This window comes from Pagrus major, chromosome 12 (assembly GCF_040436345.1).
Source record: "Pagrus major chromosome 12, Pma_NU_1.0".
In the NCBI taxonomy this organism is placed as follows: Eukaryota; Metazoa; Chordata; class Actinopteri; order Spariformes; family Sparidae; genus Pagrus; species Pagrus major.
The window spans coordinates 21,782,211-21,805,772 of NC_133226.1; the positions used below are offsets into that span (position 1 = coordinate 21,782,211).

The window sequence follows — 23,562 nt, forward strand, 5'->3', positions numbered from 1 at the left end:
CTGTGTCACAGATCACTGCGCACTTACGGCTACGTTTTTACTAAACATTTCCCCGTCGAGAACGCATTTTTCACATATTCAGGACGCATACTCTTAATTTATAATATTTTACAGTAGTTGTTTTTGTTCGAATTTATAAACCATGACATATTTTGAATGTTACTTTGCGGGGTACTAGTTATCCGCATGCCCAGCGGAGGAACACTACGTCAGCGCGCTCAGTAAACGACCTACGTCATTAATGTGCGCCTCGTATTTACAGACAGCCGTGATGAAAAGAAATCTGTTTTCAAATATCAGCTGTTTTATTCTTAAAAACTGATTTCTTATTTTAGATGATGACATAACCGCATGTGAGGGACAAGCATAGAGTAAATAAGACGACCACCGTCACCGTCGAGCAACTCTGCGTATTTTTGGACTGCATTTTGTGATGTATTTCGTGGATGTTGTCTCAATGTTGATTTGAAGATGTGAACTAAAAAGTTGCCAGAGGTCAGAGTCATCTGTACAACCGTTCATTAGAGAGTGACAGTGTGGTGCAACATGGCATCTGCAAGTATTGTAATGTGAGAGTTTAAAAAAAAAAATGGATGAGGAAGAAGATCTGGAGAAGATTGGTGAGCAACTGTACAATCTGATTTACCCCAAACACAAAGACAGTGCTGGAAAACTCACAGGTGAGGTGACATGCATGGTTTGTTATTTGTTTTGTGACATTTTTTTCCTGCATTATAAGTTTGACTATCATCATTATGTGTATACACCATAGAACCAGAGTTCCCCAGCCTGTCTGTGTGTTTCAGGCATGTTGCTGGAGCTGCCAGGTCCTGTCCTGGGTCAGATGCTGCAGGACGAGGCCACGCTCACCGCAGCTGTGGAGAAAGCCCTCAGAGCCCTGCAGCTGGCACAGGACCCCAGGTACAGCAATAGGCAGAGGCTTGCAATACCTGATCTGAACAGGCTGATCTTACACAGTATGTGGGTTCACAAAAGTCCTAATTTCTGCATTAACAGAGGAGTGAAGTAGGTGCAGAAGGACATATTTAATGTAACAGAGACTATTATACCATTAAACAGTCTGAGGAAATCACCAGGTAATGTTGCCCATGAAGGCAACCTCAGCTATTTGCATCATAGTGGAAATAAGCATCATTCGTTGATTCTCAAAATTGTCACAGCATTGAATATGATTGTAGAAAACCTTTTAAAATTTTGTATTTCTCATGTGGCCGCACCGCTTTGCAGCAAGGTATCATGCAAGGACGAGGATGATGTGTCGGCGTCCTCCGACTCTCTGGGTGAGCAGCTGTTTGAGCTGGTGGATGTTTACAACACAGGCCACTCGCAGAAAATCACAGGTATGCAATCAGTCCCGTGACTCATCAGACATCTAATATTACGCAGCAGAATACCACTTTAGACACGAAGCGGCTCATGGGTAATTTCAGCAGAGCTCACAGAGATGCTGACATGGCTGTGGATAGTCTTGTTATATTCTATATTCTATACGCAGATTAATTTATGAGCAAACATTATTTGCTGTTCTTTAACAGGAATGCTTCTGGAGCAGCACAAAGATGCAGTTTTAAACCTTCTCTCAGATCCAAAACTGCTGGAAGAGCAGGTGAACTTCGCCCTGAAGACACTTAAAGAGTATGTGACCATTTACTGTTTTCACCCATACTCATCTATTTCTTTTACTTCCCAAGGTGCCCGATCATTATTCTACTTCAGAGGCCACTTGCTATTTTAATCTACAAAATAAAACATTAAAAAAAGAACTATCATTTATTTATAAATTACAGTTACACAACTCGCTTGCAATAATATTCCTGCTGCTTCCCTTCAGGCAGAGTGTAGAGGAGACGGACGTCAGCGACTCATCGGACGCCGACGACAAAGAGAGGCTGGGAGAGAAGCTCTTCTCACTGGTGGAGGCGCTGGATCCACTTCATGCAAATGATATCACAGGTGAGCTGATACTCTGGTTGTAGTGACACTGCCTGAGTCTTCATACATTTTCTTATCGTGTAAACTCAATACTTAATGTCTTTACAGCCCATAAACATAACACTGTTCATTTGCATCTGTTCGTGTAGGTATGCTACTGGAGATGGACCCAGCTGCTCTCAAACAGCTGCTCAGTGACCACACGATGCTGGAGGTTGCGGTTCAGAAAGCACAATCAGCGCTGGATACGTAGAATTGAACTCTCTGTGCTTGAACAGAAGAGGAAAACAACATTTTACACACAGGAAAACACTAAAAATGAATAACTTTGATGAACTCGGATAATATAAAGTGGAGAGAGCTGACATATCACTACAGGAGATCATGATAATACAAGTTATCTTTTACATAACCATCTATTTTTTTGTTTTGTACTGATTGTTGAGTGAACTGTGGACAATCTGAGTTTGACTGGACCTACTGAAAATAGAGGAGTTTAGCAAACCTTGCTGTAATGACCTGATGTTGTCCTTTTCTAATACGGGTGCTCACTTTGCTTGATAAATGGACTGAACATAAGTGCCATTGTCTTATCAAAAATACTCAATCGTCAGTTTTGTTCCAACTTCCACCACAAGGCATCAGAATCATTGTTGCTTGATGAAAATGTTTACAGATTGTCGGTCTATAGAAGTGTTTATCTAAATGCCAACAGTCCTGCTATGTTATGATCTTGTTGTGCTGTACTCGTAGTGGTGTAACTGTAAGTTGGTTAAATGTCTTTCCTAACAGAAAAATACAGCTGATTATACATGAACTAAGGCTCGATATACAATGTCAGTGTGTCACTCCTCCACTGGAATTATGGGATGTAATTGCCGTGATGTTTTGTTCAGACATTCATGGTTCAGAGGATACATCCGACTCTTCCTGGAATAATTACAGATGAAAAAAGGTTTGTCCACAAGCTGAACTGCAGGCCTGTGGGCAAGTTCAAGATGAATCTCTAATTGGAAAAATAATTAACCACAAGTGTTTGCTCTCGAGACTAATGTAAAAATAGGACCAAGATTTATTTATTTTTGGTAACACTAACAAGAGCGATGTGTTTTACTCAGCGCTTCATCAACAGTCATTATGTTTTGACACTGTTAGCTAAGTCTTGTGGTAATCAGCCCCAGATTGTGCCTCTCATGTATTAGCTAACATTCAAGACAGAGAGCATCTGTTTTTTGTTTTTTCTCTAAAAACAGTAAAATGTTTAGGTTTTAAACACTCAACACAGTTTTGGAATTATTTGCATAAAGAAGAAAAAATATTTTAACCATTTTCTGAAGTTGCTAAAAAAGATGACTGCAACTTGGGAAATTGATTTTAAAAAAATGTTATATGAAATATTTTTTCATCCCAAACAGCATCTTGGGTTTTTTATTTTGTACAGAAACGTGCTTGGCACTGTGACCTGAATGTAACATGAAGGAACAAAGTGAAGCTACAACCTAGCTGTTAGTTAGTTAGCTTACTAACAGTTAGCTAACTAAGTACTAGCTAAGTGGTGACCTCCTAAATTGGTAAATCCTCCATGCTACCCAGCCATGTTTCATCTACTACATGATAGTATGTTCAAGTATATTTCCCAAGTCTGCTTTATGTAGCAAGCACACAAATATCAATGTACTATTAGTATACTTGCAATCGGTCCACTTTTTAAGTTTATAAAAATATGCTTCTGAGTATACTTTGAGTGTAAGATAAATTTGAGTCCACAACTAGTTTACATCTAATGTTTATTTTGTACTGCAACAATACTATATAATCTTATTCTTATAATATATATATACATATATATACCCACCCACGTATAAAAATCCACCTCAGGATTAAGAACGTATTTGTTTTTATAAATCAAAGATTTCAAACAAATATTGTATTGGATGCCAAAATATAAGAACATAACAGTGACAACTCAAATCAACATCCCAGATCAGAAATTAAAATCAACAAACACACAGTATGAATATATACTTTAGGGTTAGAAACTTTCTCTATAGGGCAAGAACGCTTTAACTTTCCTTTAGTATATCTCAATCAAGTATACTTGTCCGTATCGCTTGAATAAATATCTTTTTTAGAAGGGTATTGGAGCCATTTTTCCATCACATCTTCATAACTAGTTATAAAAATGGGAGTTTTTGTTCGACTCCAAACTTCCTCGGGCACACAAGCTTGCTATTAAGTTGAGCTCTCGAGATTTAACACGTCTAATATTTAATCTAATGATGGTCACTTTAAAACACAATGATCTGTAATGAATGAAACCAACAGACATCTCTTTCAAAGTGCTACAGAGCGCAAAAAATAACTTTATTACTATTTTGCTTCCACCTTTCGTATTTACCGTTTTGTGTCAAGAATCTTACATGAGGAATTCTAAAACATTGGGGGGGGGGGGAATAAATCGCTTCTCTGAAACAGAAGGGGACCCTTTTTTGTTATCATAATCTGGTGTCTACAAAATCATTGAATCAGAAACATCGGGGTTGACAAGTGATTGAATAAAAAATCATATCAGTGAATCACAATGACAGGGAAGTATTTAGAGTACAATTAGCTCTCATTTCACAATTTAGATAAAGTTTTATTTGTCTGCAGAAGCGGCCAATACAAATGATAAGAATAGGAATCCACGTCATCTCGTCATCTGAATCATAAATGCATCTCTTCAAAGCTAATCTGAAAACATTAATTGCTCTCCACACACGCGCACACACACACACACCTTTATGCCTACAGCTCATAAATACAATCAATCTGATATACAAATATTTGGATAGATTTATTTTTAGCGACATTTAAAATGCAGTTTTAATCCCAATTCCTGCTGTTCTGAAGAACCACCCCTCGTCTCAGTGATGTTGATGAACTTCTCAGAGGAGAAATCGAAGCCTAGCTTGGACGAAAGACCCTGACGCATCTTTGAATTCAAGAGTTTTCTGACGGGCAGGGAGGACATTTAAATAAATATCTGAAACGAGCAGTGTCCTATCGATGCAGACTCTCAGGCTGTGCTGCCTGTGCGAGTCTCTTTCCTGAACATCCTTCCTTTACTGGAGGGCCACTGACGAAAAGCAAACGACACAGCAGACGATCCACTATTGACACGATTCATTCTCACACAAATTGCGAACTCCAGTTGACAGAAGAAGACTGAAGAGCTGCAAATGATCATACAAAGTCCACAATGTGAAATTAAAAAGGTGCCGCTTTCTTTCTATCCATCATACATACAATCAATCAATCAAACATGGACATTTGGACTTCACACACAAAGGGAAAACAGGACCTGGGATGATCATTTTGTTAACAGTGTTACATATGAGCAGAAGCTGGACTGTTAAGAGGAGCAACTTATTGATCATACACTAAATTATGCCTTCACAAACATACAGTTTGTGTATGAGTGCATCGACTGTCTGTTTTCTGTTTGGATGCAGGAAAAAGCCCTTCAAGAAAACACTGTGCCTGTTAAAAATACACCAGTGACAGTTACTGAACCAAAGAAAAAGATGAAAGAGTGGTTAAGCTGTTGAGACAAAGACCGACATCATGGAGACCGTGATTATGATCTTCTTAGGTGCAGGCAGAAAGAAGGGTCCTTTAGACAGAGAGCAGTATGTCCATGTGCTTCATTTACTTCAAGGTAGGATTTCACTCTTTCCAACAAGTCTGTTTACACAATCTCTCTGCAAGATGATGTTTACTTCAACACTGGGTACTGGCGCTGACCGCCCAAACGACCGGGGCGGTGTCCAACTCCTGATGGTGCACTTGTCTGAAAAGAGGGCAGCAAGGAAAAGAGCATTGAGAAGTGAAAAGGAAGATTGTTCACATTTGGCATGAACATGTGGACAGCTTAAGGTTCGTCAGTTCACACCTGGCATTAACATGCGTCTAGAGTGACCAGTTGTGATCGGATCTCACGTCCCTGCTCTCTATATAATCAAAGTGTACATTACTTGAAGGTTTTTTAACACAAAGAAAAATATCTTCATTTGTTATGTTTGCCGAATTAACAACAAGTCCCAAATAGTTAAGAATGTGATGTAGACAGCGTTTCACAACGTTAATAAAGTTTTTCCTAATGCAACAACTCACAAAATTAAGCATTTTTTTAAGGGAGTCTGGTAACTTTCTCCACAGGCGTCAAAATAGTAGCCTATATTGGTTACTATTTAGACACGGACATGCCGTGACACTTTTTGCAAGGAAAATAACAAATGAATGTTTTGCATCTAAAGCAAAGTTACAAGAAGGCCCGAATGATTTAGAATTTGCTATAGCCACTTCACAAAGTTTGTGAAGTCTCTCCTCTTAAAATCATGCCATTTGTGAGGGAGTCTGGGGATATTGCAGTTACCAGTTCAATGCTTAGTTGAAACGGTGTGTTCACAAACATTTGCAGCTAATTTTGTCAGGTTAAGAGAGCCCAAACACATAATTTACACAGTGAACCGCACCTGTGCAAACTGTGCAGGATTATAAAAGGTGACGCCTCCAGCGGGTGCTGCTCCCTGAAGGACAAAGGACAAAAAAGAGTTACTACAGTGTTTATATTATTATTATACCATTTTTTTCTAGGGGCAAAGACGGAGAGGTAGATGTACTCCTGATGCCACACAATGTTTTGACAACAATATACAACAAAAGCCAAGGAAAAGTCATGGCAAAGAGGACTTGGATCCACAGTGAGGCAGCATTACAAACCACTGTTTCACATACGTTAGTAATCATGCAAGCTCTATGATGGGTTATTGAAGCTTTGTGCTCCGGACAAGCCAGGGAGATGTCCTGCAACCGTCTCCAGCATACTTGACTCTGATCTATGGCTCAAAGTTACCCAACGACTGAGTTAAATATTGACTAGGTCAAAAAAATCTTGAAAAGAAAACAACAAGGTTTTGTTGAGTTATGCCAGATGTTTCCCTGCCACATCACACCTGATTCAAATAAATGGATCATTATCAGGCTTCAGCAGAGCTTGTCGAGGAGCTAATCATTTGAATCAGGCGTGTTAGGGGATAGAAACATCTCAAACATGCAGGGCAGGGGACCCCCGAAAACCAGGATTAAAGAATGCTGCGCTACTTTAAAGTGCACATAAAAATGTGCTGATGGAAACACGGCTATTGTAGTTACTGTAACTCTGATAAGTCTGTATCTGTTCTGAACAACCGAACCTGGCAAATGGTCAACAAATTGAGAGTTGAGTTAGTAATGCTGGAGACGGCAGGCAGGAGGGCAGGCAGACATTCTTGGTCGGACGGGCGGTGAAGCTTCAGGTGCAAACGGTGAAGCATGCTACTAGTGGTGATGTGGTGAGCTCGGTGGGTGGCGGGCATGGGTGAGAGTGGACCATTTGAGGCCCAGCCAGAGGTACCTGGTTTAAATGCTGACTCACTTCGCGTGATAAAGAACTCATTGAGCTAGAACGTGAGAGCTAAAGACAGCAAGAGGGAAATAAAAAGAGCAGACAACAAAAAACACAAACCACAAACCCAGATTAATAATCTCCCATGCATTGGATTAGATCTGTCTCCACTATATACCCCCTCAGAATGAAAATAAATAAATCAGCGTTAGAAAATTATGATTCTTGAGAAAACAGACATGGAGAGAATTAGATTATAACAGCAAATGGAACAGATTTTACATTTTATCAAGGCTGCGCATTTAGCATGATAATGGGCCAAGATTTTAAGTTGACATGCATGCATTCTCATGTTCCTTCACACACCCTCTAACATTAACTTATATTCGGACAAATGAGCAAACTGCACGCACTGGCTGTTAGTGCTCGAGCATTATGATTCAGTGGTGGCATGATGGTACTATGGTAGCTACAGGAGCAGCTGACTGGAACAATTTGTCATACCTCTCCAGACTGTGAGCCATCAGGCACAGGAGGACCTTCGGGGGCAGGTGGTAATAATGTCGGGTTGAACATCTAGACAGAAAAAAGTGCATCAGAAATCTTTTATTCTGCAATTTGTTCTATAACAAAAAATACAAAAACGTATGCGCCGATACCAATATATCTGTGATAAGCCTTGGCTGGGCTCTAATAGCAGATACACTACTTGAGAAGGATGTTAAAACATGTTAAATCTACTAATACATTAAAAATTAGACCAACAATGTTTAAACATAAACACCAATAAAGCCAAAAGAAATACCTGTGGAGCAGCGCTGGTGTTTGGTGAATTCTGTTCCACATTTCCTCCTTCACTGCCCTCCAGAGGTTGTTGATCGTCAGGAGCTGCACCAGAGATACAGATAAATATTTCACTACTTCAGTGCTTATTGTTCAGTAGCTCCTCCTTCCAAAATCAAACGAAAACCTGCAACCGTACTGTTATACATATAAACTAAGCCATCTTATTTTACCATCAATTGATGGAATTCATTTTCACACAACACTCACCTGAACTAGGCACAAATAGGTTTGCAGGCATGGGCATTGGTGCCAAAGGAGCAAAGATGTCTGCAGGTGCAGGAGCCAATCCGCCTGGTTTAGCTGTTCTACTGTTCGGGTTCAGAACATCCACATATCTGCTCCTCGTGCCTGAGAGGAAAGAAACACATCTGAGTGGCAAGAAGCAGAGCAAACAGGTGTGAACGCTGACTGACTAATACGTTAGACAGTTATATGACGTGTCTGCTCGATTACTTTTTTCACAACCTGTCAAAAGTATCATGCAAGGTCAAACATTGTGTCTGTGAAGCCAAAAGCCAAACCGTCACCTCACCTGCCTTCCTGGAGTACACGTTGACACCAGGAGGACCACCGCTCAGGGGTCCGGCAGGCCCTCCAGGGCCCGGCATGTGGGGCATCACGGGGAAACAGGAGGGAGGAGGAGGAGGGGGCTTACTCTGACGGATTATAAAGAGAAGCTTCACGTCAGAACTGGTTGATCTTTAAATCTTTCAGCTGCTCCGTTTAAACAAGAAAAGCCAGAAGAGAACATTTTACACTACTGACCTCCTCTTCAGGCTCGTTCATGTCAACCCATTTCTGCTTCTGTTCATCCCACACAATCTGGCAATAAAGAACACAGCGCTCTTATCAATATTGACCATTTGTAATAATGTACATGTACGAATGTATGAACGATATAACTAGCATGAACTTACAGATTTGTTTTTGTCATCTGGCAAGTGAGCCTCATTCCTCCCCTTCCAGAGCCAGTTTTTTAGCCAGCCACCACCACCACCACCACCACCAGCAGCCTGTGTGAAAGATGGGACATTGCGTTGATCATTGGTGAACACAGTAGGAAAACCGACTGAAAATCTTTAAGCTTATGTGTGGGTATGAACCTTTTTCGGGGAGTCTTTCTTCACTTTCTTGGCCTCCTCTTGGCGGGGCTGTTCAGGAATTGAAGGGGGAGGTGGAGAGGCCTGCTTCACAGCCGAGTTACTCCGCTCTCTTCCACCAGAGTGAGTGGAAGATTCAGAGGTGGTGCGGGAGCGACGTCCTGAAGCCACCTGTAAACCGGAAAATACTGGTCAGAATAACAAACATGTACACACACACTTCTAATGAGCCTCATGCAGAAAGAGCTTGTTCTGCTGGGGACCTTCACATGGACAGGTTTCCTGTATTCCTCTTTTCTCTGACTGCATACAGGAAGTATTTTATACCCTAAGAAGAATTCATAAAGGATGAGTGAAAAATGAAAATTAAATCCTTATCTATTCACCCTGATGAGGAAAGAAAGTCGAGCGAAGTATTGTTTTAAAAGACATTATTTACACCGCTGCTAAGCTTGGAAGATTGAGCACTTACCCCGTCTGAAGTGGGTACGCGAGCTCGACTGCGTGCCAACGGTGTAAAAAACGTCTTTTCAAATCAATTTGGGAACTTGGGGATTCCGAAGGCTTGGATACGTTGGACAATCGTGTTTTTATGTTTTAAAACAAGTCCCCATCTGCTTCAATTGTTTGAGAATGCTGCAGTGCTGTTTTGCTCTGAGGCTCCAGAAATGTATTATGAACTACAAAACCTCATCTGCCTTTCCATCAGCATGAGGATGACTAGATAACAACTACATTTTCATTGTTAGCTGAAGTTATCTTTTAATACTGATGCTGATGTTTTGAATAAGTTTCCATTTTGTGTGTCACTTCATAGAAATATAAACTCTACAGATACAATTCGATTTCCAAAATGACAACAGAAAATATTTTCTTTCATTACAAAGTTACTGTGGCCTTGTCAAAATATAGTATAGGGTATCTTAAGTATAGGGTTGTCTATCCACACTCAGCTTGGCACGTTAACAGCGTGTTAACCACATGCAGCACAGCTTTTTAACTTCCCTGCCGAGTTTAAAGTGAAGCCGCATGAGTTGCGTTGTCAGGAGATGTGAAGCTAGAAAGAAGTGAGCTTATCAGACGTCTGCAGTCCACCCTGGTCACTGATTGAGGCTAGCTGTTGAAGGCTACATTAGCCGCTATAAGTGTAACATGCCCAAATTTCAAACTAAACTGTCTGTGGTCAAGTTGTTTTAAAAAAAGTATTTATTTTTAATTTACAGTCCAGTGCGAGGCTGGCAGTGTTAAAGGAGTGCAAAACTAAATTGACTGAGCACTTTTTTTAACAACCTAACTGTAGAGACTCCAGACAGGAAAACCCTCAGGCATAGATGATTACACATGACACATGCACGCACCATATGCATTGAAGATTGTGAAGTAGTCCTTGACCTCCTCCCAGGACCCTGCAGCAACAGAAAAGGCAAAGTGGTATTTTCTATCAAGTTTACACAGCAGGAAAGAAGGTACTTCTATGTAGTGATGTTGCTTAAACAGAGAAGGTTAAAGAATATTTCTTTAGATATTCAAACAGCCAGATACTGACCATCTGAGCCATCTGGTCATAGAAGTCCGACTGTGGTGTAAAGGAGCCTCTGGGTGGGGACATTGATATTGGTTGAGTCATGTGCATCTCTCGTGGGGCCTGGGACAGGTGCTCTATGTGCGGCATATGCCCGGGAGAAGGAGGCATGTGCTGAGACATGTGCTGAGGCATCTGGGGTGGTGGGTGATTCATCTGTACAGGTGAATGGGGCATCTGAGGGGGCATCTGAGGGGGCATGTGTGGCGACATTTGGCCCGCTTGAAGAGGTGGTGGGCACGGCTGCTGATGGGCTCCTGGATACATCTCTGTTTGCTCAGGTTGAGGCTGGAATGGAGGAGGGGCGAAGCCAGGATCCTGTGGAGGGTAGCCTGAGACAGGGAACTGACCTGGTTGTCCAGTAGGGGGTACTGGGTAGAACTGGGGCATATCATTGGAGGGTAAAGGCTGAGGAGGGGCCATGGCATCTTGGAGGATGGAGGGGGGAGCTGAGAGAAAGTAGAAGAGATGAGATCTGATGCAGTTTGAAAAGTTTGATCACAAGAGCACTATTTTAAAAACACAAATAAATGTACACACCTGGAGGCATCAGCTGCACAGCCTGTGGTGGAGCCCCTGGCAGTAATGAGCTCATTAGTGGGTTGTCAGGTGTGGGGCCATCCAGCTCCACATGCATGTTGTCAGGTTCAGGTGGACTGGTCTGGTCCAAGTCAGAGCTGGGGCTGTTGCATTCGAACTGTGTAGGAGTTGTTCTGTTTTCGCTGTATTGAATCACTCCCGTCTAAAAAACAGACAAGCAACTTTAGTTACGTGGGAAAAAAATACAGAGAACAATTCAAAGACCATTTAACATTCAAGTTAAAATTCAAGAACTCTGTCTGTGTAGTATCAATGTAGCTCTATCACATCTACGAGTTATTTGGCCCTGCATAAAAAAAATAGTGCCACAGATCTTTGCTGAATATAGCTTCAGAGTTGAAAAATGTACTTGTGTATTTCCCAAGGTGTTTTTAATGTCCTGAAACTTTTTTATGGTAAAGTGTGAATATTCACTGCATTTATATTTTAAAAAATCAAAGATGTTATATTCTTCTTTCATATATATATTTTTTTAATAGCTAATGTTCTGTACTTTTCACTGGTTGTAATATTTTTATTTTTTTCCCCCAAAGGCCCAATGTAGAAAATCTATTTAAAAAAAAAAAAAAGTACAGGTACAGGATTTTGCAAAGACATGAAGTGGGAGAGCCTTGGTGAGTTTATGTGGAATGACCCTTTATCAATAAAGTTTGAATTTTAAAATATATATTTAAAAAAAACACAAAATAAATTTCCTTACTTTGAATATCCTTTGTGTAATTAAAAATAAGCATATACAAAAACAAACGACGACAAACACTTCTCCTCCTCACCCTGATCTGTCTATCCAGCTGCCTGAGCTGGAGCAGCCATTCAGGCTCATTGAACAACTCCTGCTCTGGCTTCTCCTTCAGTTGTGGATCAAAGAATCGCAGCTTTTCAGAAATCTGTTGACAAAAAAACACCACATCACATCTGTCAGAACACTAAAACTTGTCCACATCTATACTTATCTGAATGCAGGAGGTAAAGAAGTAAAGATGAGACAGAGAGCGGGCACATACCTGTATGATTTGGCTTAGGAAAACAGGAGAGTAGTAGGCAGGCTGTATGAGGACAGTCCTAGAGATAACTTCACAGTAGTGGAAGGCCTGAGCACTCAGGCCTGCTTCAGCCAAGCGGCATGCATAGATCAACTTGAACACCTAGTAAGAGACAATAAAGAGCAGAGAACAGTGTTATTACTCAGTAGTATTTACGCAAAGTCAAAAAATCTATTTATCTGTAAATACCCAAAAATCTACCTGGAAATTGGGAAGTGAGTACGGCTGGGAGCCCAGAGACTGAGCATACTCGTAGGCCTCAGTCCTCTGGATGGCTTCATTGGTTGCAAACTCATAAAAGGGCAAACTGAAGTGAGGAGAGAATGAGATGGTTAGAGGTGTGGCTTGTTCTGTGCAAACTGTACTCTTGTCTTAAAAGGTCCCTTTGGTTCCCGTGTGCATGCTGGCCTCTGTCTCTCACCTGTGGTTGGAGCCAATCAGAACCATCTTGGTGCTCTTCTTGGTGTAAACTCCCAGACTAACTTGGGCCATCAGGTAGCAGAAGTGTGCGGCGTCAATCAGCCCCTTGGAAGCTGCCCCGGCACAAAATGAGACAGACACACAGAATGTGAGGTAACATCTTTGTTGTGGTGAAGAATAAAAACGATTTGTAGTTCAGCCTTTTTAACGCAATCCTACCAAGGGTGTCACCCATGGTGGTGATGGTGCGAGTATCCAGGTCCAGGGTGTGTGTGAGGTTAGACAGCACCATGGCCAGGTGAGGGCGCCAGTCACCCCACTTCTCCTCTCCACAGCACTATGTGAAGAAAAAAAAATAACAAAGTGGAAAAACATTGTCTATGTATCATCTTCAGAATAATTGTGAAAAAAGCAAAGTTTTACAAAGAGAGAAAGCAGTACTTACAGTGGCTGATGCAGGCATCCTCCCTGACATCAGCTGGTACACTGTCTGTAGAGGGTCGTTGATGGGCAAACTGTTGGCAAACCTAAAGAACACAGACAGAAAAATGGAATATTACATCTATAAATCTGTAAAAACTATCAAAGAAAAAAGGTGCACCCATTTGTTTTTTACTTTACCTTGTCATGACCCGTGCATGTGTCCTATTGTCCATTTTACTGGCCAACAGCAGCGCGTGGCCCCACAGTCCTCCTTTCATGGCTGCTTCTAGTGCGTCCTATTACACAGGAACTCATTTCAGATTTCATAACATACTTATCAAATTACTGAAATATAGTTCAAGAGGGTTTTTTTCTTTACCTTCTTGCGGCCAAACAGCAGCAGCTCCCTGAAGCGTTCCGTTTCCTTTCCGACGTTCTCTGGGACAGTCATGAAGGTGTCAGACAGGAGGGACAGTGGTCCGGCCCCTGGCTCCTCCTCAGCTCGTGCCAGCGGTTCATTGTTAAAATCGATCAAGTTGGCTTCGTTAGGACTTTTGCCGGGTAGCCAGACAGAGCGGTGCTCCTTCAGCAAGAGGTCAGCAATGTCCGTGCCGACCACAGTCTTAAGAAACAATAGTGAGAAAGTTGTTTCAGGCAAACATACGTCACAACCCTGCTTTGACATATTTCCAGTCCTGTCTGCAGTCTTACCCCGTTCTGTCTACAGAGGAGCATAATGAAGTCCCAGAGGAGGCGGGCAGAGTCTCTGTCAAGGAGGTTGTTGTCACGAGAACACTCCAGGGCTTTGTTCTGGGAGAACTTTATCACGTCCACCTTATGGGTCTCCTCCCTGATGAACAGTAGTGTCAAGTTAGTAGTACTTATTATACATATTAATATCAAGACACCTCAATTGAATAAAAATTGGGGTTTTTTATGCATTTATACATTACGGCATTATTTAGGTAGTTTGAAACAAAATATGCAGATTGCTGGGAAATCGTCATAATAAGTGTGGTGATGTGTTTTTCTTATTTTTTAGAAATCCAGGGGAGAAGACCAAAACCAGCAATTAATTGATGCAACTTACAAGTATTGTCTGTATAGCCAAAGCCCCAACAAATACACTATCTATCCCTAGTTGCCAGTACTTCTTGCCAGTACACTTCTTTACCCTTTAGATTTACATTTTCAGTAGGAAACAATTTGATTTTGGTTGAGAGACACAGACAGGTGATAGAAGTCAGAAAATATTGAGAGACTACTGCTTTGTTGGTTTATTTTCATGGAATTTGTTGATTAATAACAAAAATACTGACAGTTGCGAGCCTTATCCTTTTATAGGTTAGTGACTCAAAGCTATTTTGGATGGATAAAAAGGTTAAAATACACTTACTTAACAAGAGGTCCAGGGAAGGCTCGTAGTTCTGTCTGATCCGGGGTATCCTGCAGCATGGTCTGCACAAACAGGCATGGTTCAATACAGCTTAATCACTGTGTAACTGCTGAATTGTTTTACTTTATGCAACAATGAATACACAAGGAAAGCTATCATATTGTGATATTTTTTCCTGAAGGGTCGGTGACTATCATAACATATTCTCAAGAGCCTGACAATGCAATTATGGTGGTAACTTTTGCCAGCAAGTGTACGGGTCACACGGTTTTCAGTACCTGGCTTGCTTTAAGTCTTTGAGGTGGGTTTGAGGGAATGGTTTTAGATCATGTACACTTATAAATAATACGTTTTCTGGCTTTTATGGGGCATGTTATTTGTTTGTAAAAAAGAACAACAACAGTATGTCAAAATACTGCTAGCTATACGTAACCCAGAAAAATAACAATCATCTTTTAAAACCGAGGAATCAAAAACACGGTAACGGGTAAATAGTTTAGGGTGACCACATCCTGTACTGTTTTCCACTGTGACAACTTATAACATCAAAAAAGTACAACAGCAACATTAACACTTTGTGCTTAAAACCCTTCATGCTTCCGTCAGCCTTTCATGAAACGCAATGGAACAAAACTTCAGACAGTAAAGTGTTGAAATACAATCGGTTAAAAAAATACCTCCATGCTGTGGATATCAACGAGAGCAGGCTGTCCAGCGGAGGGGAGATTGGGCAGAACTTGGACTAGATGACCACCAGGTCCAAAGCGGGCACAGCGGTGGGGTATGCTGAACTTCTCTGGGGTTGCGGGACGAGGAGGAGCTAGAGGGAAAAAATAAGTCAGACAACAGAAGCCAGTGTATAATTTCCCAAATCTAGTGGTTTAATAAGTATTCAACTGAACTATGGAAAATTCAACTGCAGTTTTTAATCCGAACTAAGCATTTGGCTTACGTTGCTCCGGGGCGATCCAGGTGCTTTCTGTGGGATAGGGGTACTGGCTATAGTTGTGGGAAGCATCAGTCTGGTTTGGGTACTGTCCATAGGAGTAATCAACAGCCAGAGTGGATGATGTGTTATCATAGACTGCTGACACCAAGTCAGGCTGGCTTCTGTATACCTGGCTCTGCAGGGTGGGAAGACAAACAGAGATAATTATGGAATAGGAAAACAAATAAAACGTAACTGTGAATTGCTCATATTTTCAAGGCCAACAACAAACAGTTAATATACTTGGAATTCCAAGAGAGCAGCGTTTCACTTTTTGGTTATCAGAACGAGCAGCCGGGTCAGTATCTATTTCTCAAGCCTTTGCTGTTGAGAGAATTAATGGGACGATGCTGAGAACAATATGCAAGTCCCAGTGGTGTCGTGTGGAGTAGATACTGCAGCTCTGTAAGTATTAAGGAGTCAGAGTGGAAGGAGGTTGTCTGAAATGTCAGCACAATCTATTCATATAAGCATTATACCATAAAAACATCCCATCACACTGTTTCTATGTAGGTGCTCATCTTTAAATTGTCAGTGAGCAGGTGCTCAAAAGCATTGCTAATAGTAAAGAGTAGATGCTACAGGAGATATTACAGGAATGCAACCACTAGCTGCATGACGGCTTATTCATTTTCTTCCCAAGAGATAGATGAGGAGATCGACACTCTCGAAGCCCAAGAAAACACAACAACAGCTTGCAAAGGGAGCCAGAAAAAACGGCAATCAAAAATTTGCTCCACGTGGCAATATGTTGCCCTACTTTCAGTATCAAAGATTGAAAATCTGAATAAAGGCTAATTTCAAGACCATAATTGTCAGAACACTGAAGTTTTGCCATTTAAATGTGTTAAAGTGAGTTCCATTGTGCAAACAATGTCGTCTTTATCTTCTTCTGAGAAATCCTCAGCCCACCCATTAAGGCATGTAAGGGCACTGGGACAGCTTCAACAAGAACAGCACTGTGCAAAAGAGAAGGCACACTATGCTTTACTGAAAGTAAACCCTGAATGAAAAAGCACCATAGAGTTGCAGGAAGTATTTAGAGGCATCAGTATTGGAAAACACGGAGAAACATTTAGGAAGTCAGCATAACCCTGGGATTATGGTTAAAACAGATTCAGGACCTGAGATGCAGCATCACCTGTCCTAACTGGCTGTCAAATAAACAACAACATCATCAACAAGTTCCTGTATTTGCGATTCCAAGACAACAGCTTGTGTCTTAAGTTTAATAATGTTGCGATAAAGAGAGCCAGGAGTGTTGGTGAGAAAAGGAGGAGGAATCTCATCTCTTTTGACTCACAGCAGTTTGGAGCACGACATCTAAATTATATCCGCTCATGGCCCGGCCTTGGTGGTTAAACCAGATAACAGGTGAGAACACCCATACAAACAAGAAAAATCCGCAAATTTACCTGCTGCGACCGTGAGCTGAAGCTGCTTCGTCTGCTGTGGTGGCTGTGAGAGCTGTGCACACTGTGTGCCGACTGCTCGCTGTGGACGCTGCGTCGGTCAAAGTCGTCGCCGAACATTTCTCCTCGACGGCGGTAGTCATCATCGAAACTGGCGTCATAACCGGGATAGTACCGCCACTGATCATCATAGCCTTCTTTCCTGTGAGTAGAGTGTACAGTGTTTGTAAATCCAACAGCATTACAAAAGTCATAAATGTAACAAACACAGCAGAAGTACACATTTTTAACAGGCTAAAACTATTTTGCATCAGAGCTACGTCTATTACCAAAAGTGCATCAATGTCACAGCAACAATTTAATTCACATGTGCAACTTAAGAGTGTGCAAATGCTTTCTCTGCATACCTCTGAGGATACACGTATTGATTATAGTAGTTGTCTCGGCCTCTGTAGCTGTCATCGTTAGACCAGTATGCCTGATCATAGTAGGCTCTGTATCGTGGGTCATACTGTCCATAATTGTATCCTTCCACAAAAAATACAGAAAGGAAGATTTATACAATAATATATAATGTATAAACACAGGAAGATCGATGTGTTTTGTGAACCAATCAATTTACAACAAAGAAGGTGAAAATGCTTTCAAATTCATGCTAGTAAGTAACCAGTGGCTCATACCTGCGTAATCATAGTGCTTGGCGTACTCTGCATAATAATCATTATAGGCACTTCGGTTTGCTCTGTGGAAATCTTCAGGATAGCCTTGCCTACGGAGGAAAGTAAACAAAAGGTGAGTTTACAGGTCAAGTACAAGAACCATCTATACATATTTGAGAAAGCAATTTATGCCAAAACTCATCGTGTAGGATTCCTTACAAAGTTCTCAACAGTCTCATGATTAAGACATTTAAAAACTGCTTAAACAAGAGTTGACATAAAGTACAGTGGAATAAATGATAGCGCAAGACTGCACAACAGTTTAACTGACCTTGATGAGGGCCTGTCAGAGTACTGACTGGTCCTGGAGCTGGGTCTTTCTGGCTGAGGCTCTCTGTACGAGTAGTTTGGATCACGATAAGCTGGGGTCTGCCCCTCATATCTGCCATACCAAGGGTCTGCTCTGCTCCTATATGCACCATCCTGAAAGATAAAAGCATCAGTAAGGGATTTTCTGTTGTTGAGTACATCTTTGCAAAAAAAGCACATAAATACAGCCAGAAAAAAATACATACTTGATAATATTGCTGTGCTCGAGGATCCCCAGGTGGAGGTGGATACTGGCCAGGAGGATATGGTGCTCTGCTATCAGGGTATTCTCCATAATTACCATAATAGCCACCGTACATCTGCCCTTGCCCTGGAGCAGGGGGCCCATAGCCTTGTTGGCTGCCTGCAGAGGAAGGTGGTCGAGGTGGCTCTGTAGGAGCTGGCTGGGAGGCTCCTGGAGGAACTGGTCCTCGAGGCCCTGGAGGATACGCAGCAGCAGGAGCAGCAGGCCCCTGCACAGGAGTTGGATACTGGCTATGGGGGGGTGGTGCTCCACTCACAGGAACAAGAGGAGCAACATTTTGTCCCTGCGGTGCAGCCTGAACATCTGATGTCTTAGGTGGTTCAGCTGGTGGAGGCTGGGTGTTTGCAGCTGCTTGGGAGGGTGTTGGCTGAACCTGTGGGGTAGATGAAGAGGCCGGGGTCTGGGCAGGGGCATTCGCTTGCACTCTTAAACCCTGCTGAGCATCTTTGGTGACCTGTAGGTAAAATCCATTACTAGACTGTGGAGACTCATGTAGAGAGGAAGGATGGCCAGATGCTTGGTTTTGGGATTGTGATTGGTGCATAGAAAAATCAAGCAGTTCATAATTTGATGGCTGATTATGATTAGAGACAGGAGCAGTCACAAGAGAAGCCTGTGGATTAACTTGGACAGATTGGCTGTCACCACCCAATGATTGGCCCCTTGAAAGCAGGGGGACTGGCTGTGACTGTGGCGGAGCTGTGACATCTGATGGTGCCGGTTCTGCGTTGTCGCGGGTCAGATTGAGTGGACCCTGGTGAGCGCTTGAAGAACCGAAGCTCACTGGTCCAGGGGCAAACAGTGGAATCTGATTAGAGGCCACTGAAGGTGGTTGAGAAGTATTGGCACCCTGCCCCTGTGCGAGTGGTCTCACAGGTGGGGTAGATTCCCTAAGGCTAGCAGGTTGAGCAGGGTTACTGGGGGGAATCACACTGTAATTGGACACTGGCGGAGCAATCAAAACAGGCTGATGGAGCGAGTCGGCCACAAGGAGAGAAGCATAGCCAAGGTTGCCATGAGAGTCGGTTGGCTCTGCCTCACTCACCTTTGGTGGGTTTTCTAGGTTCTCTGAGTGCTGCTGTGGAGTTGGCTGGATTCTCTGGGAGGGCTGCAGGTCCAGTGGCCCATCCTCTGGAGGCTGGATGACATCAGTACTGGGCTCTCGTAAAGGGGCAAGAACTGTCGGGGCAGCAGGGGCTAGGAGGATGCTAGCGTTCAAGCTAGCAGGATCATTCTGAGCCCACAGAGTAGTAGCGGGGCTCTCACAAGGCCGACTGGCCCCAAAAGCACGGGATGAAGGTCGAGAGTGAGAATGAACCACAGGGTGTGTAAGATGAGGCACACCACCTACGGCCCCAGCAGGTAGAGGGTGCCCTGGGCCATAAATATTTTCCATATTATCTGGTGGCTGCTCTAGGTTGCCAGGTGTAGCATCTGCGCCCCCTTCTGCTACCATTTTAGCCCTGTCCACTTCAGGAGGACGCACCCCAACCCCATGTGAGCGCACAGGTTCAAATGAGCTGTTAGCACTGGCCTGAAAGATACCAGTTGGTTTGGGAGGGCTGGGTGTGGGAGGCCACATCTGCTCCAGGGGGCTCTGTGGCGCACCCATATCTCCAGCGGGTGAAGTGTCAATCTGCTCAAAGTAGCCTCCAGCAGCAGGAGACAGGTTGGCTTCATCAGTAAGACGTGGACTTTCCTGCTGGATAAAGGTACCTACGACTCCCTGATGACGACGACTGCTAGTTCCACTTCCATGGCTCATGTTGCTATAGTTGGAAGACACACTTGCAGATCTCATTGGTCTTGGAATAGAATCTGGAGTCTCCAGGTTAGGCCCGGTTTCAAACTGGTCTACTCCATGGGCTGCAGGTGCAGCAGCAGGGCTGCCATGGGTTTCACTGGGTAATACTTCCTGATTTGGGACACACTCCAAATTCTCCACATGGTCGTACTGGGAATCAGGGGGCTTCTGGGCAATTCCCTGTGACGCATGATTGCCATCATTCATGTATGGTACGTGTGAAAGATCTTGCAGAGGCGGTCCTCTGTAATCCAAAGGAACATCAGCGAGGCCACTGTGGGCTTGTGGGTAACTGTGATGGTGAGAGGGTGCAGGAGTACCATTTACTGCCTTATTTCTCTCTCCAGCCAGAGTTTCTTCATTTTCTACATCATTGTCTTTGAAGAACATTGAGAGTGTACCAGACTCCTGAGAGTATGGGACTGGGACTGGGGCAGGGGCAGGGGCAGAGCTAGGCCCAGGCCCAGTGTAGGGTGCATGCTGAGATCCAGCAGAGTCAGGCCGAGGCTGAGGATGGCCAGTCCCCATTTGGTGGTAGCCTGAGTCCTGTGGAGGTTGGTTGAACCATGAGTCCTGGGGCGCAGAGCTCTGACTGAAGTAGCTCTGAGTTTGTAAGTGGGAATTATGATGCTGGGGTGCATTTGGGTCAGGCCACTGAGAACTAGGGGGCCTTGCAGGGTTCTGGACAGGAAGAGGAGCCTGGATGGGGGGATGTCCAGGTTGTGTTGGAGGGGTGGGGGTGTTATGATGAGGTGATGGGGTGTGGGAGGGGTACATCTGGGTCGGCGGAGGTAAATTAAAAGGCTGCGGTTGAGGGTCACTAGTAGGCTGGAAATAATTCTGAACTGATGGAGGACGACTTCCATGATCAGGGGCCCACTGGGAAGAGGAGGTGGTGGGAGGCACAGGCTGGAAGGGCACAGGCTGAGGAGGAATCTGTCCTTGAAATTCAGGGTTAAAAGGTAACTGAAATGGTACTGGGGCTGAGGCCGCAAGTGGCGGCTCTGTGGCCAGGGATGGTGTCTGTTCTCGTGAATTAAAATAGCCCTGTTCAGTATGTGAGGAGGACACATATCCTGCTGGACTGGGTGCCTGGAAAACACTAGAAGATGCTGTATTGTGTGGGTTAAACAGGGTCACCCCTGGCAAAGACGATGTTGGGGGGCCAGGGGGAGCAGCTGGCACATCCTCCAGTGTATGTGGTTGTGGAGGCAGCCCTGAGCCAGCTTGAGCGTACATGGTGTTAGGTGGGGCTTGCATCGGTGGAGGGTTGCTGTTGGGTATCGTTGGAAGACCACCTGCCGCCATAGGGGGAGGAGCTCTAACAAAAGCAAAAGGGTCTGTCATGGGTTGAGTAGTAGGCGGCATTGTGGCAGTAGGCGCTGCTGTATGCTTGTGAGGCCTGGTCCTGCGGAACATGTTGGGCCCAGAGGGAGGAGGGCCAGAGGCTCCTGGAGGTCCAGTCCGAGGAGGGGGCTGCATGGCTGCAGAGCTAACAGGTCCGAGGACCAGGTCACTCTAGTAGATGTCACTGAAGAGACTGAAGTCAGGCAACGCTGGGTGGAGAAAAGGAAGGAGGGAGTGTTTAACAAAAAGCTACACATGCCTCTGATGGAGTTAACCACACCTTTATTTGTGTATTAGGTTTCAGATCCTACTTAAACAATGGTACAACGTGGCGATTTCTACATCAGCTCGAAGATGTTATGACGAATAAATACATACGGTACTATAATGAGTAGAACGCAACTGACTAATTGTAATGAATGACCACTTTAATTAAATCACACAATCTGAATCAAATTGCTTTACTTTCCAAGCTTAGCGTTTAACTTATTCAAACAATTAAAAGGGAACATGATCATATAACAGATGCAAACACTTTCTTTTTTGTAAAAACTGCAAAATCATGCTCTTAAGTTAGTATCGCTGACAAAGGTAGAGGAGCAGAGGAAAATCAGAAAACTCAGAATAGCTTAACTTCTAAAAAGCCATGTGCTTTAGGATGGCAGAAAGCTTTTTCCATGGAGGTGATTTTGAATCCGATGGCTTCAAGAAATTATTGACAAGACAGCAAAGTGCTAAAGCTAATCTGCTACAAATAAAAGGGAAGACTCATCTTATGACTTTCTAAACAGGAACTTGCTCATTTAGCTGTTAATGATGAAAGATCAAGATAGTCCTTTTGCTAACTTGTGCATATGCGCTGCTCTTTTCTAATGTTAGTTATTGATCAGGCATTTTAATAGAGATCCCACAAATGCATAACACAGGCTCGTCAGACCGCTAACGAAGGCTGATGAGATTATTCTACCTGTCAGTGGGAAGTTGCGGAGGGCTTACATGGACTGACATTGAGCATTTTAAAAGGTTAGAAAGGGAGATCGATAACAGAACGAGCCAGAAGGTAAATAGCCTGGCCAGATGAGCGCTACTAATGTGATCCCGGATCTTTCAAGGATTGTAAACTCACCAGGAACCTTGGCATGCTAGCTAACGTTAGCACCGAGCCAACTTGCCGACAGTCAACACGATTCAAAACTTACAAACTTAGCCATCACATTCAGATAGAAGCCATCGACTTCTGATCTTTATACCACATTTGCTGAGCTGTAATCGGTACCTCACTCCTGCTGGTCTGACACGACACAGGGTTAACGTTACACATTAAGCTGCCTACGAGGAAAGGTCCAGAGTGCTTGGCTCAACAGCTAGCGGTAATGCTACATTGCTCTACATGTCCCCAACGCCATACCCAGCAAAACACTGATACCTAAAGTCGCCTGGTTTAGCCCGGAGCCAGGACTTGTAAAGAGTCCTAAACCGATTATATATCAGTTTTTAATACATATTCAACACTGACAGAGACGCACCGAGCAGTTACAAGTCGCTGGACACTCGACGAGCATAATTTAACAGGTTCACTGCCTGGTCAGCTAGCGTTAGCTTCGGTGCTTACTTTAGCCTTGCTAGCTGACTAGCCGATGCTAACTACAGGGGTAACAGTTTCAAGGCTGCCGTAGAGACCGGATCAAAACGTTCGGAGCAAAACATTGTTAACGACGGTATATATTTACTCTTACCCGATGTCGGAAATGTGTACAGATATAAATAAATTCTTACAAATGTGCAGGACAGTGAGTCTGACACACAGCCACCATCTTCAATGAACACATCCTACTAGGCTACGTGTACATGCAGCGTCATAGGCCAAACAACGGCTGCGTCATCACGGGGCGGAGCTTGTTGTCGGTCGATTCTGATCGTTCACCTG

The 23,562-nt window shown here is 43.3% G+C and overlaps 2 protein-coding genes across 5 annotated transcripts; one reads left to right on the forward strand and one right to left on the reverse strand.

Moving 5' to 3' along the window:
- The first annotated feature begins 76 nt into the window (after window positions 1–76).
- LOC141005834 (uncharacterized) lies at window positions 77–2,770 on the forward strand. The gene is made up of 6 exons (XM_073477874.1): window positions 77–680; window positions 807–921; window positions 1,249–1,361; window positions 1,557–1,656; window positions 1,853–1,974; window positions 2,103–2,770. Exons 1-6 carry the CDS (start codon window positions 590–592, stop codon window positions 2,204–2,206), a joined length of 645 nt encoding a protein of 214 aa, XP_073333975.1. The 5' UTR covers window positions 77–589; the 3' UTR covers window positions 2,207–2,770.
- A 1,515-nt stretch (window positions 2,771–4,285) lies between these two features.
- On the reverse strand, window positions 4,286–23,472 carry sec16a (SEC16 homolog A, endoplasmic reticulum export factor). Of its 4 annotated transcripts, XM_073477521.1 has the most exons (32): window positions 23,412–23,472; window positions 19,530–21,844; window positions 18,426–18,938; window positions 18,182–18,333; window positions 17,872–17,960; window positions 17,599–17,719; window positions 17,195–17,393; window positions 15,744–15,915; window positions 15,469–15,611; window positions 14,792–14,853; window positions 14,107–14,245; window positions 13,775–14,017; window positions 13,594–13,691; window positions 13,418–13,499; window positions 13,192–13,309; window positions 12,974–13,085; window positions 12,754–12,859; window positions 12,514–12,654; window positions 12,283–12,396; window positions 11,450–11,651; window positions 10,874–11,358; window positions 10,686–10,733; window positions 9,331–9,498; window positions 9,145–9,240; window positions 8,993–9,049; window positions 8,760–8,883; window positions 8,435–8,575; window positions 8,187–8,269; window positions 7,886–7,957; window positions 7,391–7,450; window positions 6,471–6,524; window positions 4,286–5,785 (listed from the first exon to the last, which is right to left on the reverse strand). In XM_073477521.1, exons 2-32 carry the CDS (start codon window positions 21,768–21,770, stop codon window positions 5,711–5,713), a joined length of 6,510 nt encoding a protein of 2,169 aa, XP_073333622.1. In that variant the 5' UTR covers window positions 21,771–21,844; window positions 23,412–23,472; the 3' UTR covers window positions 4,286–5,710. The 4 variants fall into 4 exon arrangements, with proteins under 4 accessions (XP_073333622.1, XP_073333619.1, XP_073333620.1 ...); XM_073477518.1 differs by having other exon boundaries at window positions 18,426–21,844; XM_073477519.1 differs by having other exon boundaries at window positions 18,426–21,844; window positions 23,372–23,436.
- Between the last annotated feature and the right edge of the window lie 90 nt (window positions 23,473–23,562).